The 14,715-nt window shown below is 40.0% G+C and overlaps 1 protein-coding gene across 1 annotated transcript in view; it reads right to left on the minus strand.

The window, feature by feature from the left end:
* RNF32 (ring finger protein 32) overlaps positions 1-14,263 on the minus strand; it is a 39,767-nt gene extending 25,504 nt beyond the window's left edge. Inside the window, exons 1-3 of the mRNA XM_067542718.1 lie at positions 13,956-14,263; positions 9,615-9,732; positions 8,817-9,087 (exon numbers count right to left, since the gene is read on the minus strand). Coding sequence (XP_067398819.1) covers positions 8,817-9,087; positions 9,615-9,695 — 352 coding nt within the window. The 5' untranslated portion in view covers positions 9,696-9,732; positions 13,956-14,263. The remainder of the gene's footprint in view (positions 1-8,816; positions 9,088-9,614; positions 9,733-13,955) is intronic.
* Positions 14,264-14,715: the final 452 nt, after the last annotated feature.

Here is a 14,715-nt window from a genome sequence, read left to right on the forward strand (position 1 = left end):
GATGGGACAGTAGCCGTATAGGCAGGTGGGGTAAGGCAATATGGGAAAGACTAAAACATGTTTACTGTGAAAGAAAGGAGCCTGAGGAAAGGAAGAGGTGCTTTGGGGTTAGGGAGATCAAGAAGTTGGGATGAGGGGGTTACTGGTGAAGGTGGAATGGTTGGGGGGGGGGGGAGCAAATGGGAAACTTCTCTCAGAGATAGAAGAATAAAAACAAAGTGGGAAGGAAGACAGGAAGAGGGGAGGCCACACTGGATCTTCTTGACTTTCTCTCTGGAAAGAGTCAGCAAGATTCTGTGTGGAGTGGGAACTGGAGGCAGGAGAGGGGGGAGGTTTGAGGAGAGAGTCAAAGGGATGAAAAAGGTGGTTCACCTTAAAACAAACCTACATGGATTTCTCCATACAGGAATGGAATCCTCAGCTAGGATTAAGCTGGCTTTAGCACTACCCTCTGGCTCCCAGCCAGCCCTGGGACTGGGGGAGGTGGAAAGGTGCAGCTGCAGATTCAGCCCTTTGCCTTTATACTAAAGAAAAAGAGCAGAGATGTCTGTTTTTAATGAGTATCAGTGAAAAAAAGTCTTCTATGATTTTTTCCCAAAATCAAACAAATGAAGGCTTAAAGACATTCCAGAACAATAGTAAATTTCTTTTTCCTCAGGTGGCATACCCAGCAATCCTTCACTGAAAGGTTGGATCCCACTGAATAGTTACAGGGATGGACTAGAACTGGGGATCACATGATAAAGTGATAAAAAGACTCACACCATGTAGTCAGAGAATAACCTCTAAAGCTGAAAAATGAGGTTCACATGCATCTATAGAGAAATGCATATAGTTCTGGGCTAACACTCAAACACTTAAACTTTTAATCAAATATAAAAACTTTTAATCGAATACATATTTTTAAAATACCTCTTAAGACACAGTGGATCAGATTTCTTGGCATTCCATTTAGAAAAGAATTTAACACGTAAACTGTATTTTTCTCAGTATATCCTTCATATCCCAGCTATCCTTCATTGAAATGGTTAATGAAGACAGCATACATAGGCAGGAATAGGGATCAAAAATCAAAGTTCTAATCAGATACAGTAGAAAGAACTTTCTGCAGGTCCATAATCACATTCTTTTCTTTGTATTTGGCTACCACAGCATGTTAGACAAACTGTGCCTTGTGCCAAATGAAAAGCCAACTTGCAATGCTTGCTAAATACATGCAGATTTGGTTATATGGATGCCTTACAAATTTCTTCATCAGATGCACACATTCTCACAATCCTGGTATAAACTGTGACTCTGAGTGCAGATTTCACCCACACACTTTATAATCTTTGACAATGCAGCCCTTTATCCATCTCAATAAAGTGGATTTTGAGGTATTTTTTACTTCTGCATCTTCAGTGAAAGGGAACAGTGCAGTAGACTAATTTCTTTTTAGCAATATCCAATTTGCTCTTCTTACATCCTGTATGTGTCTTACTTATTTCTATCTAAGGTATTTATATAGCCCCTATTGCCATAGTAACTGAATACATCACAATCTTCAATGTATTTATTCTCAACAGCCCTAAGAAATAAGGGGTACTATATCCTCATTTTCCAGAAAGGGCACTAAGGTATAGAGACTCTGTTGTCTCTAAGGTCATGCAAGAAGTCTGTGGCAAAGCAGGGAACTGAATCAGAATCCCAAACTAGCACCCTCACCACTGAGCCATCCTTTGCCATAGTGTACAAGAGATTAGGACAGAAATAGTAGTTCGATCTGTGAGTGAAATGAGGCAGAGTTCTGAGAACTACGTTTTGTGGGCAGAAAAAGCAGTATTCTGTCATAGAGAGAACTCCTGACTCTGAAATCCTGAGGGCAGAAATGATTTTACCAGTAAGGCAATTTTAACTGAAAGGAAGAAGAGAGACACCTCCCTAAAGTGCTCAAAAGGGCAGCTTGTTAAGGCTTGAAAGGTTGCTACATTTCCAGGTAGCAGGAGTGTGCATTACAGGAGGGTTGATTAATCTTGGCTGCCTTGATGAATCTCCTCATGTGGATGAAAATCTAGTTTTGTCTAATTTCTGGAATCTAGGAGGTTATCGAGAGCTGCAGTTTGGACCTCGAGGGTGCTATCATTCAAGCTGCATTCCAATTCTTCTTGAAGGAATAACAAAATGCTGGAACTTTCACATTTGGGTGAATTTATGTTCTTGTATCTACCAGTGGCTGAATTTTTATCAAAACCTGTCATAAGCCTAAAATGTAGATTCTTTTCCAGAAGCTAAGAGAGTAGCAGTGACTTGTTCTGAGTAATCTTTTTTTCCTTCCACATCTCCCTTTCAAAGCTCATGCCATGAGACTTGTGCATTCAAGCCCATCAGCCTAATTTGTCCTGGAGAGAGAGATCAGATCCTTACACACCAGCAGAAGAATTGGGTTTCTAGCAATGTCACCAAGTACCAGCATGTTTGAGACCTGTTTGGGGCTGTGTTACAGTATTTCTTTCCACTCTGGTTTCTCTGAGTTATCTTGTTTAAAAGAGGGTCTAGGGTACAAGACATACAAGATGCTCTTTGCTCAGATGCTCCCTGAGAAAGGGATTCTATTGGTATTACTTCTGTGTCCATTCATTTGAAGTACCACAGCCTGACTTTACTAGAGAGATTTTTCCTTGAACATGAGCCTGCAGTGATTAACTATTCTTTATTACAGAAAACTAATAGGGTCCTGTTCTTCCTCCTTTGACCAATGTCTTTATAATAACTCCTAATTCCAGTGGGCATGCCAGCATCTTTGCAATGACTTCTGGCAGGCTGATATCCATTATCAATGAGAGTGCCTTGCGTGATTGTTTCCCTAAATGATCACCAAAGGCTTAGTGATACAGACAGTTTGGTAAATCTTTGGAAGTCCTGCTGCATGTGTGGTTCCATGTCCTGAATGTGAATTTTTGAAGTAATGTTATATGTAATAACTTGAATTATTGGACTTGACTATACACAATACCATCATCCCTAAAATTATCAGGCAGAGGTCCTAAGATTACACTAGGAGGCTTGAAATGAGCAAACTGTTGTGATAATCTGTCCTTTCACAGGGTGGTTCCTCTTAAGACAGACATTTCACTGAGGCTTTCTAAAAGTATTTATTGGTAAATATCCATCCACAAAGTATAATGTCCTCCTATCTATGTTAACCTTTACGTACACTTCATAGCAACTGAAACATACTGGATGGGCAGAGTTATCAGCGCATAGAGTCAGCAGTAATGTGCAGCAATTAACTTTGGACAATAGCAAATGGAATACATAACTTAGTCGAAACCACCATCTTGAGCTTTGCCAATAGATGACATGTGAGGAGGACTTCTATACTTCTTACCCAAAGTGCTTATTTTTGGAAACTCTAACTTCTAGGAGTAACCTCTTAAATAGGCTTGGTCAGCTATGATTTTAATTATTAAAAAAGTTGTTTTATCCATCAATTCCAGCCCTTCTGAGAGAGGGAAGAGTTTCAAAGAGCTAAAAGATGTCTTCAAAAGCTGAGTCTGGCTTTATGATTTATCTCAGCTATGGGTTTACTTGCAAACTTTTATTCATGAGGCACACAGCTTTACTGAAAAAATATGATTGTTCTGTAGATAGTAAGAATTTTTCAATATACCTAAAATAAGCATGTCTAAGGTTAACTGTTAATTTTCTTCTTACCATAGTTCATACTCTTTAACTATAGATTTCCATTACATCACATACAAACTTCTTGTTACTTTGAAAATAACAGCCTCCTGGTCAAGGAGTTAAGCCAAGAATCCACCCATCTTGTTAAGCAATCTTATATGCTGCATTACTAAGCTAAAATAGATGGCAAAGAAAACTTTAACTAATGATGCAGGAAGGTTCCACTGGCAGGTTCATACAGTTCCTGATGCAGTATATGTGATTTATTTCACAGGCTCAGGAGATCCTCAGCACCATCTCTGGGCAGCTTTGAGCCCCAGAGAGTAATCCAGCCATTCTCTTCAGATCCTGGAGCTCATAGCTTTGGGTGCTTGGAAGTGCATTCTGAATTCGGGACTAGAGGAAAACAGGATGTGTGTGCAATTAAAGTAATACATTTAGTAGTGTAAAATATATTCTTCACTGATTAAAAATGCACTCTCCATCAACTTCTTTGTAGTAAAATGCATTCTTCTATCAGCTTCATTGGTGTTGAAGTAAAATGTGGGCTTTAAAAGGGATAGGAGGGATCCTGTGGACCTTCCGTAGTCCAGGAGACAAGCTGTGGGAGCAAATCTTGCTTACAGCTCATTCAGTAAAGTGCTGAATTATTTAACTGGCTGAGTTGTAAGCCAGTTGTTTTGATAAGAAACGTTGTCTCTGTTGAACTCCCTTTTTCTTAAAAAGATACATTGTACAGGCCATTTTCTGTATAAAAAAATGAAGTTCACAAAAAATGTATTCTACATTGTGATATTGGAAGAATATATAGTAAAAACTGCAGCATAAATAGAAACAATTATGACTGATATCTTCAGAAATCAGCAAATTAATACAATTTTAAGTAGCCCAAGTGCTAAACTCTGAAATAGTCTTCAAGTCATGAGAAAAGTTTTTCTGTTATTTATTATCTGTATTTCAGTAGTATCCAAAGACCCCAGTTATGGATCAGGATCCTATCTTACCAGGTGCCATTCAAACACATACCAGTGAGACAGTCCCTGCCCCAAAGAGTTTACAATTTAAGTATAAAACAAGAAACAACATGTACATAGACAGTGGGAGCACAAGATAACAATGAAGCAAATTTGAGCTGTATGAAAAGCAGTGATCATAGCATATTATCTACCTAACCATACATTTTTTTTGTAGACATCATGACAGAGAAGAATCTTAACAAGATTTTATGAACAGCAATGAGCCGCTATGTGAAATTTTACTGTGATCTTGCATGAGGGATGACATAGGAATTAAGCACAAAGGTGCTTGTTGGAAATTTTCCCAAATGGGTGGCGAAGGCTGGCAACACTGGCAGAGTGGAGACAGGAGTTGGTGTCTCAGTAGAGAATAAGTGATGATAGGTAGGACCAGGATAGTACAGGAATAGCTTTAAAAGCAAAGATGAATCATTCGTTATGATGCGGCAGAGAAGGGAGAGACAGTGGTGGGACATATATGGAAAGGAGGTGTGGTCAAATTGACTAACCAGGAAAATGATCTTTGCAGCACGATTTTGAATTAATACAAGTGGAGCATGATTCGGTGGAGGATGGAGTAGTCAAGATGCAAGAATATTCATGTTTACCCACCAAAAGTTTACCTGACACATCCATTTCACATTAGCTGGATGTTTCTGCTAAAATGATCAACAAGTGAAACGATTATAAATTGTGACATTTAAATCGCACATCTTTAGCTTTAAAGTTAATGTCCCTGCTGAGATGAATGGGGCAGTAAAGACCTGAGCTTTGTTTGACTTTTCCGCATACTTAGAAAGAGAACATTGCATCAATTCACATTTTCAAGGTTGTCGTCACAACAATAAAATTAGAAATTTAATTATTAAAATGAAATATTTTATGAGGATACAATCATTGTGACCTAGATGGGAAAAAGTTATGGCAAAAATGTAAACCATTTATTGTGTAAAGATATACTGCAGATTACATGAAGATGTTTAAATGTAAAAGTTTGGGATTTAATTTTTTTCAATGTTAAATGACCGAAACACAAATACTTTTATCATGTTGGATTCCTTGATGATTACCTGTTCTGTTCATTCCCTCTGAAACACCTGGCATTGACCATTGTCAGAAGACAGGATACTGGGCTAGATGGACCATTGGTCTGACTCAGTATGGCCGTTCTTATGTTATAAAAAAATAAATAAAAATGAGTAATTTAAATGTTTCTGTCTTTTAGTACATTCTTTGGAATCACCTGCACAAAAATCTATATTGGATCCTTCAGTTAGTGCTGTAAGTTGGATAGGAAATATTTTGTCTGTCTTATAAAATCATGTGAATACATTCCCAATTTAACTGATTTTTTTTCAACTAAACCTTCGGCTTCCATAATGACTGACACCATTTATATTTGTTTTTATCTTGGCCACTCTTTGTACCCTCTCTTCTTTCATGTCTCTTCTCAGAACACACATTTCCTGTGATGCCTACAGCTAGCCAATGACGTAAATAAAAATAAAACCCAAACAAATAAATAAAGCCCCTTTTACTGATGTTGAACCATAACCATGTGAACGTATTATCACTACCCTTGTTTTCCCACTCCCTTTTGTCCTATTTTTTATTCATTTGTTGTGTCCAGTTCACCAACAGAAGGAAGAACAGACTGCTCTGCAAGGAGACTGGCTGCTGGCCACCTCAGCCAGCAGACCCAGCTCCACCTCCTAGGTCCCCCATCCATCCCATTCAAAAATTGGTATGCTGTACTGACAACAGAAGGTGAGGAGCAGACACCAATGGCTGAGGAGGAGGAGAAGCTACTGGCCCACAAGCCTGGGAGGTTCACAGCCACCACAACCAAGAAGAAGAGGTGTAGAGAGCTAGTAGTTGGGAACTACCTTCTTAAGGCGATGGGAGGATAGAATTAAACTTCAAAACAGCCTTGGCAAACTAGACAATTGGTCTGAAATCAACAAGATGAAATTCAGTAAAGACAAGTGCAAAGTACTACACTTAAAGAAAAATCAAATGCACAACTACAAAAGGGGGAATAACCAGCTAGGCAGTATTACTGCTGAAAAGGATCTTGGGGTTAGAGCAGATCACAAATTGCATGATTCAACAATGTGACACAATTGCCAAAAAAAGCTAATATAATTCTGGGATATATTAACAGGGATGTCTATATAAGACACAGGAGGTAATTCTTCTACTTTTCTCGGCAGTGGTGAGGTCTCAGCTGGAGGACTGTGTCCATTTTAGGAAAGATGTGGACAAATTGGAGAGAGTCCAGAGGAGAGCAACAATGATGATAAAAGGTGCAAAAAACCTGACTTATGAGGAAAGGTTAAAAAACTGGGCATGTTTAGTCTTGAAAAAAGACCACAGAGGAGAGATGATGAATCTTCAAATATGTTAAAGACTGTTATAAAGAGGATGGCAATCAATTGTTCTCCATGTCCACTGAAGGTAGCACAAGAAGCAATAGGCTTAAACTGCAGTAAGGGAGGTTTAGATGAGATATTAGAGCCTTAATTAGGTTAGATAGTAGAACCCTGCGTAGATACACAAATGTGGCTCTGCATCTGATCCACATCCACCCCAATAAGCTTATCTCTGACCATCATCTGCAGTCTAGTAATCTGCACCCGCACCTCTGGGACCCCCAATCAGCTGTTTGGATGCCAGCCTGGCTGCAGCCTCTGCCACTGATCAGGGGCCAACCCCTCCAGGCTATAAGCTACAGACAGCGGCTTCCCCACCTTTGAGATCCACATCCGATCCACCATCTGCCAAAAAATGATCCTTGGATATCTGCATCTGTGGATTTGCAGGGCTCTAGATATTAGGAACAACTTTCTAACTATAAGGGTAGTTAAGCTTTGGAATAGGTTTCCAACAGAGGTTGTGGGAGGTTTTTAAGAACAGGTTAGACAAACACTTGTTGGGGATGGTCTAGGTTTTTCTGGTCCTACCTTAGCACAAGGGGCAGGACCTAATAATTTCTTGAGGTCCTACATTTTTATGAAATTAGCTTCTGATCTTGCAATTGACTCCATACAGGCTGACCCCTGTCCCCATATGAAGTCCCATTGATTTTGTGTAGTTCTCTTTGCAGAATCGGGACCTTGAATTGCAAGTTCATGTGTCTGCATAGCACCTACCACAATGGCAATGAGATTTTCACTGGGGCCTTTGGGCATTTCCACAAAAATAGTAAATCATAATGGTCTGTGTTTATCTCACTAAACTGTAAGATCTTGATGAGGAAGGTCTGTCTTTTTAAAAGGTCTAATCAAGAGGTTTGAGGATTGAAGGGGAAACCAAAAAAAATTGTTCATGATAAGAATGCTGTAGAAACCTTTAGCAAGAGGATCTGTGAGACTAATGGTTGGGATAGACATCATGGTTGTTAGTCTGCTAATATGCTTGCTGCTTTTTTTACAGTAATGTCTATTGCCACTCTAGAATTGTATTTTAATAAAAAAATTATTAAGAATTTGCTCACTGTGCGTGATTTCAAGCTCTCAGTGCTGTGACTTATCTTGTTGCATGTTTGCTTCTTAATTTGATGTAGGTATTTAACTAGAGGTGTTAAATCTTGCTGAATTTTGCCCCAGGATCATTGTGAGCAAGGGTGGGTAAACATTAGCAGAAGTATACACTTTATGCCCAAACTAGTAAACATCATTTACTAAATAAAAGGTAAAGCGATAGTTGCACACAATTTTATGGAACCATCCCAATATTAAATATACCACTTGCTTTTGTTTATTACATTGTATTTTCAACCTCTGATATAAAAAAAATGATATATAAAAAAATCCATGGGGAAAAACATGTCTGCTTCTAGAATGAAAAAATTCTTCATCCAGACTTACTAGTTTACTCCTCCTCCCCTTCTCTGCCACACTGAAAATAAATTCAAACCTATGACAGATGTGAGAAGTATTTTTGATTATAGTTCTATTGTTTAAATGATCACTGTTTGCCTGAAGGCCCAAAGTATTTTATATTGACATGTTTATAAACTTTCTATACATTATACATTATGTTAAGTTATAGTATTGAAAAGAACATCTAGGTAGTGTAATCTAATAAATTTGAAATAAAATGCAAAAATACACAAATCAGAATATAATGGTTTACCTAATGTTAGTTGTGGAGGATTAGGATCAAGGACATATTCTTTTTCTGCATCTTCCTTTTTCGTGTGGAGAATGCTCTTTTTTCTTAATCCAGTGTCTACTACTGCTCTGACCTTCTCTTTGTTCACAAGTTTGTAAACGTTCTTTTTATTCCTTAACTTTAACTTAAAAGGATCTGATAATGAAAGATTCTGGAGCTGAAGGTTATGTAAAATATGATCTTGTAAAGCAACTGCAGTAACAGCTAAAGTATCTCGTTTGGAGGAACTGCCCTAAAAAAATCCATAATAATATAAATTACTTGTATAGGTGTACATTATTACAGTATATTAAAAAAGAAAAGTTCAGCCCTTAGCCAATGATATTTTAATTTGACAAAAGTTTTATACATATACGACTCCCATGCTTGAAGTCTTACTAATATACAATTACTATAATATGAAACTTAAGATTGATGTTACTGACACATCCTAACCTTAACTTATAAAGTCAAAAGAAATATTTGATTTATGGTTTATATTAAATAAAATAGCAGTAATTTTTAACTTTTAATTACTGAACCCATAATTATTATATGCAATAAACTCATTATGAACTATAAAAGTTTGACATGCCTCAACATATTTTGCTTCAGTATAATTAAAAACAATCCCACGGCTAATCTTGCCTTTCAGAGCTCTGAACATAAACAAGTACTTGTAAGTATATATTACTTCTAACACACTAAATGGGCCTGTCTATATTCATTTCAATTTTTTCTATTGCCTACTTAGCATATTTTAAAATATGATCTGTGCACCTTGCAGTTGTTTTTAGAATTCCGAACTGAAGTCATTGATGAATTACTTGTCTTCAAAACAGAATGATGCTCCACTGACATGGACAATTGATGGCATATTTTGTAATATCTTGTCGTTCTAAAACCAAAAATATAAAAGAATTAGTAACTTTTTTGATCAACAGAAGTACTCTCATTGACATTACAGTGGAAGTTAACAAAATTAATATTCGCCATTTTCTACACCCGTAGACAAGAGGTTAGCGGAACATACAATGGTGCTGAAAAAATGAGCTCCATGTAGTTTGTGACCCCTCCAAGTAGTTTGTGATCCCTCTCCCTCCACAAACTCCAATGCACACATATCCTGTATACAGTATACTTTTGGATAGGAGCTAATGGATCCGTCCTTGATATCAGCTTTTTAGTTTATTTGTATTATGGTAGCACCTAACAGCCCCAGTCATGGACCAAAAACACTTATGTTAAACACTATACAAACACATACACAAAAAGATGGATCCTGCCCCAAAGAGTTTGCAATCTAAGTTGTGACCTCTCTTGGTTCTCCCTGTTCTCTGGAAGCTACTTCAACATCTGTGGATTGATCATCCTTCTCCCCTTCCCAATTTGGGTTCCTTAGGTCTCTGTTCTGAGTCTTCTCCTTTTGTCCCTTCCTTGGCTGAATTCATCTACTCACTTGAATTGAACTATTTCCTCTTTGCCACTGACTTTCAGGTATATTTCACCACTCCTGACCTCTACTCTGTGCTTCGATATCATATTTTGTTGCCTCCTTGACGACCTCTATTGGATTGTTTGTTGTCATCTTAAACTCAATGTGGCCAAATCTAAGCTCATAATCTTTCTTTCCAAACCTCCACTACTTCCAATCTGCATTACTGTTGATGCCACTGGCCTCTGTTATGCAGGTCAGTAATTAACTTGGGGTTGTCTTTGACTTCTCCCTTTTCTTCTCTTCCCACATCCAGACTATGGTCAAATCATGTTGCCTTTTTCTTCCTCTTGAAAATCTGGCCTTTCATTTCCACCCCAAATAGGAAAACCTCCAAATTCCTTTTCCATGCCCATATCATCTCCCACCTTTATTACTGCAATCTCCTTTTTCCCTAGTCGTTTTCATACTAACCTTATCTTCAGTTCCAGCCCATCCAAAATGCTGTTGCCAAAGGCTACCTTCTCACCCTTAACTATAACTAGACACTATTTTCTTGCTGCATGGGTGTGCATCTAATTAAAACTTTTTGTCCTTGACTTTAAGACTGTGTTACATAACCCCTGCCTGAATCTTGGACCTGAGTGTGTCTGCTGCTCCCACCACTCCCTTTGCTCACTAATGACTATACCTTCAATACTATTTTTGCATCGTCCTCTCACAAGCATTTCTGTGCCTTCTTCTCTGCTGCCTCCATGTGCTTGGAATGCCCTCACAAACCTGTCCATCAATTCCACCCCCTTATCACATTCAAATCCCTTCTAACAACTCACCCACTTGTGCTGTTTCACCTATGGAAAGTGAAGAGGAGGACAGATAATACCAAAAAAAGGGGAAAGTGAACCTTCAAAATGAGTGGTGATAACAATAAACAATACAGAGGAAGTGGGATGAGAAAAGACAGGGTTACAGTGATAGAAACAGTTACTGTATTTTTCCATATACATTAACCTATTTATTTTGGACAGTATAAAAAATGAGTTAAGGATTTGAATGAAGGATACACTAGCATCACCTCTTGCTGAGGTTATTACATTTAGAATTGGCTAAATTATTCTACATTATAATTATAGTAATCTCCATCTTGACGGCAATAGTAGCAGGAGCAACTGTGCATCTTACTGATTGGTACACTGAAGCATGACTAAGCAATCTTGTTGAGGCTCAGTCTAGATAATTTAGAGGTGATGATGGTAGATTGGAGAAAATAACCAGAAGACCTAAGTGTGGTTCTATTCGCCTTCAATGAGGTTGTGCATCCATCTTTCACTACCATAGTTAATCATATGGGTTCTGGATAATATCTAGGGCTTGGTTTGCTTTCCTCCATTTATGCTTGGCCACAAGAGCTCAATTTCATTTGCAGACCATTTCAAATGAAGACCTTGCTTCGGTCATCCATGGCTTTGTCACTTCAAAATTAGACTATTACAATGTGCTCTATGTAAACCATACCCATAATCTTATTCAAATGGCTTAAAATACAGCCATCTTTTTAACGAGTGAAGAATTTCACAAACAGCACTTCACATCTGTGCTTCATGATCTTCCAGTCTGTTCCATGGCTCAGGAGTTGCATTTTAGGAGCTGAATTTAAAGCACAGATTATACAGTAACAATACTTTTCCCTACTCTTTATTGTGGTATGAAAGCTGTCCCAATATTTAAAGTGACATGGTTAGGTCGTATTTTGGCAATAATTTATCTTTTATGAAGCAAAAGACCAACAGGTTTTGTGTTTTAATTCTAGTGGAAACTGTTGAAAGAATACTCCAGACACTCTCTTGCCTTGTTTGAAGTCCAAACACTGCAGCATTTTCCAAGTACAAGAGTACAAGAATGTGGAATAAACTAAAAGCTGACTATATGCAAAAGCAAATCTGGCTCATTTACATCCACTGCCCAAGCTTGAGAAGAAATAAACACAGGATAAGAAGTGAAGAGTTCCCTATTAACAGTCTCAGGTATGTATAAATTAAGGAAGGACATTTTTTTAAAAGACTGATTTTTAACATAATTGAGCCTTAAAAATTCAAGTCTCTCAAGGACTAATCTAACTCCCACTGGAAAAAAATGGGACGATTTCCATCAATTTCCATGGGAATTGGCTCAGTGAGATGTTATACAACTATCATTACAACTGGCACTTATTTTGATAGGCTCACTAGAGAGGCCAATGATTACAAAACTCATGGACAATGAACTACTCCTTTCTGGAGGTGGACTCTGTAGGTTGAAGGGGTTGGAGGTTTTAGAGAAAGCCCTCACTAGTGCTGTTTGGTAGACTGTGAAAGGACCTCATTTTTTAAAATATTATAATTTTAACATTAAAGTGGACCCTTCTGTTCCTCCTCTCACAAAATGTTAACTGTTTCTAACTAAAGAGTTTCTTATTGTAAAAGTTTTGAAGTTTTGAACTAACAATTTAAATTTAAAAATATAAAATCTATTTTAACTACTGCACCAAATAAATTTCTAATTTTAAAAAGTGCACCAGACCCAAGAGATCTCCTCACATTGTTCTTTATGGATTCTCTGGTGCTATTCCCGCCTTTGATTTTATGATAAATTCATAATTTGCATTTCTATAGCACCTTCCATGCATCTGCCACAAAGAACTTTGTAACCATGAATGAGGCAGGTTAAATGTTGCTGATTGTTCCCATTTTACAGAAACCCCTATTCATCCTGCTCCACTCCTTGTGATGCAACCCTCTCTCTCCTTCTCATCCTTAAACACATCAGATAGCATCACAGTAGGCCAAGTTTGCAAACAAGTCTCCCCACAGTTCACTGGTTCATGTGTCTCCCCCATTTACCAACTCCATTCCCAGCCCGCACAGAACCAGCCCTTCCCCCTCATCAGCTCTGCTTTTGTCTCAACACTTGTGTCTTTCCCTACAGTGGTCTCTATTCTGACTGCACACAACACCTCTCTCCTTACTGGCCCCTGCTCTCCCCAGTCATCCCCCTATTGGTTCCTGCTCCCACCCATCAGCCAGTGCCCCCACTTACTGACTCCTGCTTCCCCCACCCAATTGATGGCCCCTAATCCCCACATCATTCAGTGCCCCCTTACTGGTCCCCGCTCACCCCACCCCACTAGTGGCCGCTGCTCCCCCACCCCACAGTGCCTCCTTTACTGGCCCCTACTCCCCCTCATCACGCAGTGCCCCCCACCCCTTACTGGCCTCTGCCTCCCACGCATGGCCCCTATTCCCCATCACACTCCACTGGCCCCCCGCCGCTATCGCACTGCCCCCTTTTATTTGCTCCTGCCCGCCGTCTGCTACCCATACAAACGCCCACCCAGCCCGGGGACTCTGCAGCACCCTCGGGGCGGGCTTGTCCCCTGGAGCCTGTTACTGTCTTTTTAACACCAACCTGCGCCTCCCGCCACGGTCTGGATCGGGTTGCTTAGCAACACAACTCCCAAGCTTCACCACAGCCCGCCGCCGCCCTCACGGCAGCGCGAGGCAGCAACCAAGGCGCATGCGTGGATTGCCTGCCGCCTTGGCGGAAAGCCAACGAAGGGGAGGGGGGGGAATTGGACAGGAAGTGCCTCAAGTTCAAGTAGCGCGCGAGGGAGAAGTGCCGCTGGGCGTTGGTTGTGTCGTCACCGTCACCTGTGAGGCTTTTGCCTGTGCTGCGAGAGACGCCAGGGGCACGCGGCCGTTGTTCTAACGGTCGATGTGTACTCCTCGTGTCCCTTAGCGAGGCGGTGTGTCTCGAACGCTGGAAGGGTAGGGGACGCAGAGCTGTTCGCACGGCGGCTGGAGCCGAATAAAGCGGCACGCACACGCTCCCCCTCCTGCTCAAGGGGGAGGGGCTAATCCCTATGAGGCACGGGCAGCTTGTTTCTACCGCACCGTGAGGCGTGCTGATGAGAGCTAGGGGGAAACAAAGGTGGGGATAGTTTTCAAAAGTGCGTCCATCTCCCCCCTCCCCTTTTTTTTTATAATTTGAACTTTAAGCAAAATTTAAACTGGGGGGAAAAAACAAAAAACCCTCATTCTCTCCCCCATTTCCCAGCCTCTCCACATGTTTTCTGTCCAACTTTCAACCAGCTGAGGTGTTTTTGCTGTAAGTGTACTAGACTCCTCCCCACACTGCCAGGGAGCCCGCGCTGCACCTCTAACATGGCCCTCTTGGCAATCCCCGCCCACCGGCCTGGGTGTCACTGCAGCAAAGGGACCCCACCACCAAAATATTTTCATATCTGTTGTTTTGCTATTTAGATTTTATTCTACTTCCTGCATCTCTGAGGTGGGTGGTGACTTCTCCCACCAGCATTTCCAAAACTTACCTGTATATGCGTTTAGCCCAGACTTGGCTCTTGTGTTCCATCATAATTGCCAAGCCCACTGTCAATTACATCTGCCCCTC

Source organism: Emydura macquarii, unplaced genomic scaffold (genome assembly GCF_026122565.2).
Source record: "Emydura macquarii macquarii isolate MOO-44397 ecotype Brisbane River unplaced genomic scaffold, CSIRO-AGI_Emac_v2 contig_719, whole genome shotgun sequence".
NCBI classification, from domain to species: Eukaryota; Metazoa; Chordata; order Testudines; family Chelidae; genus Emydura; species Emydura macquarii.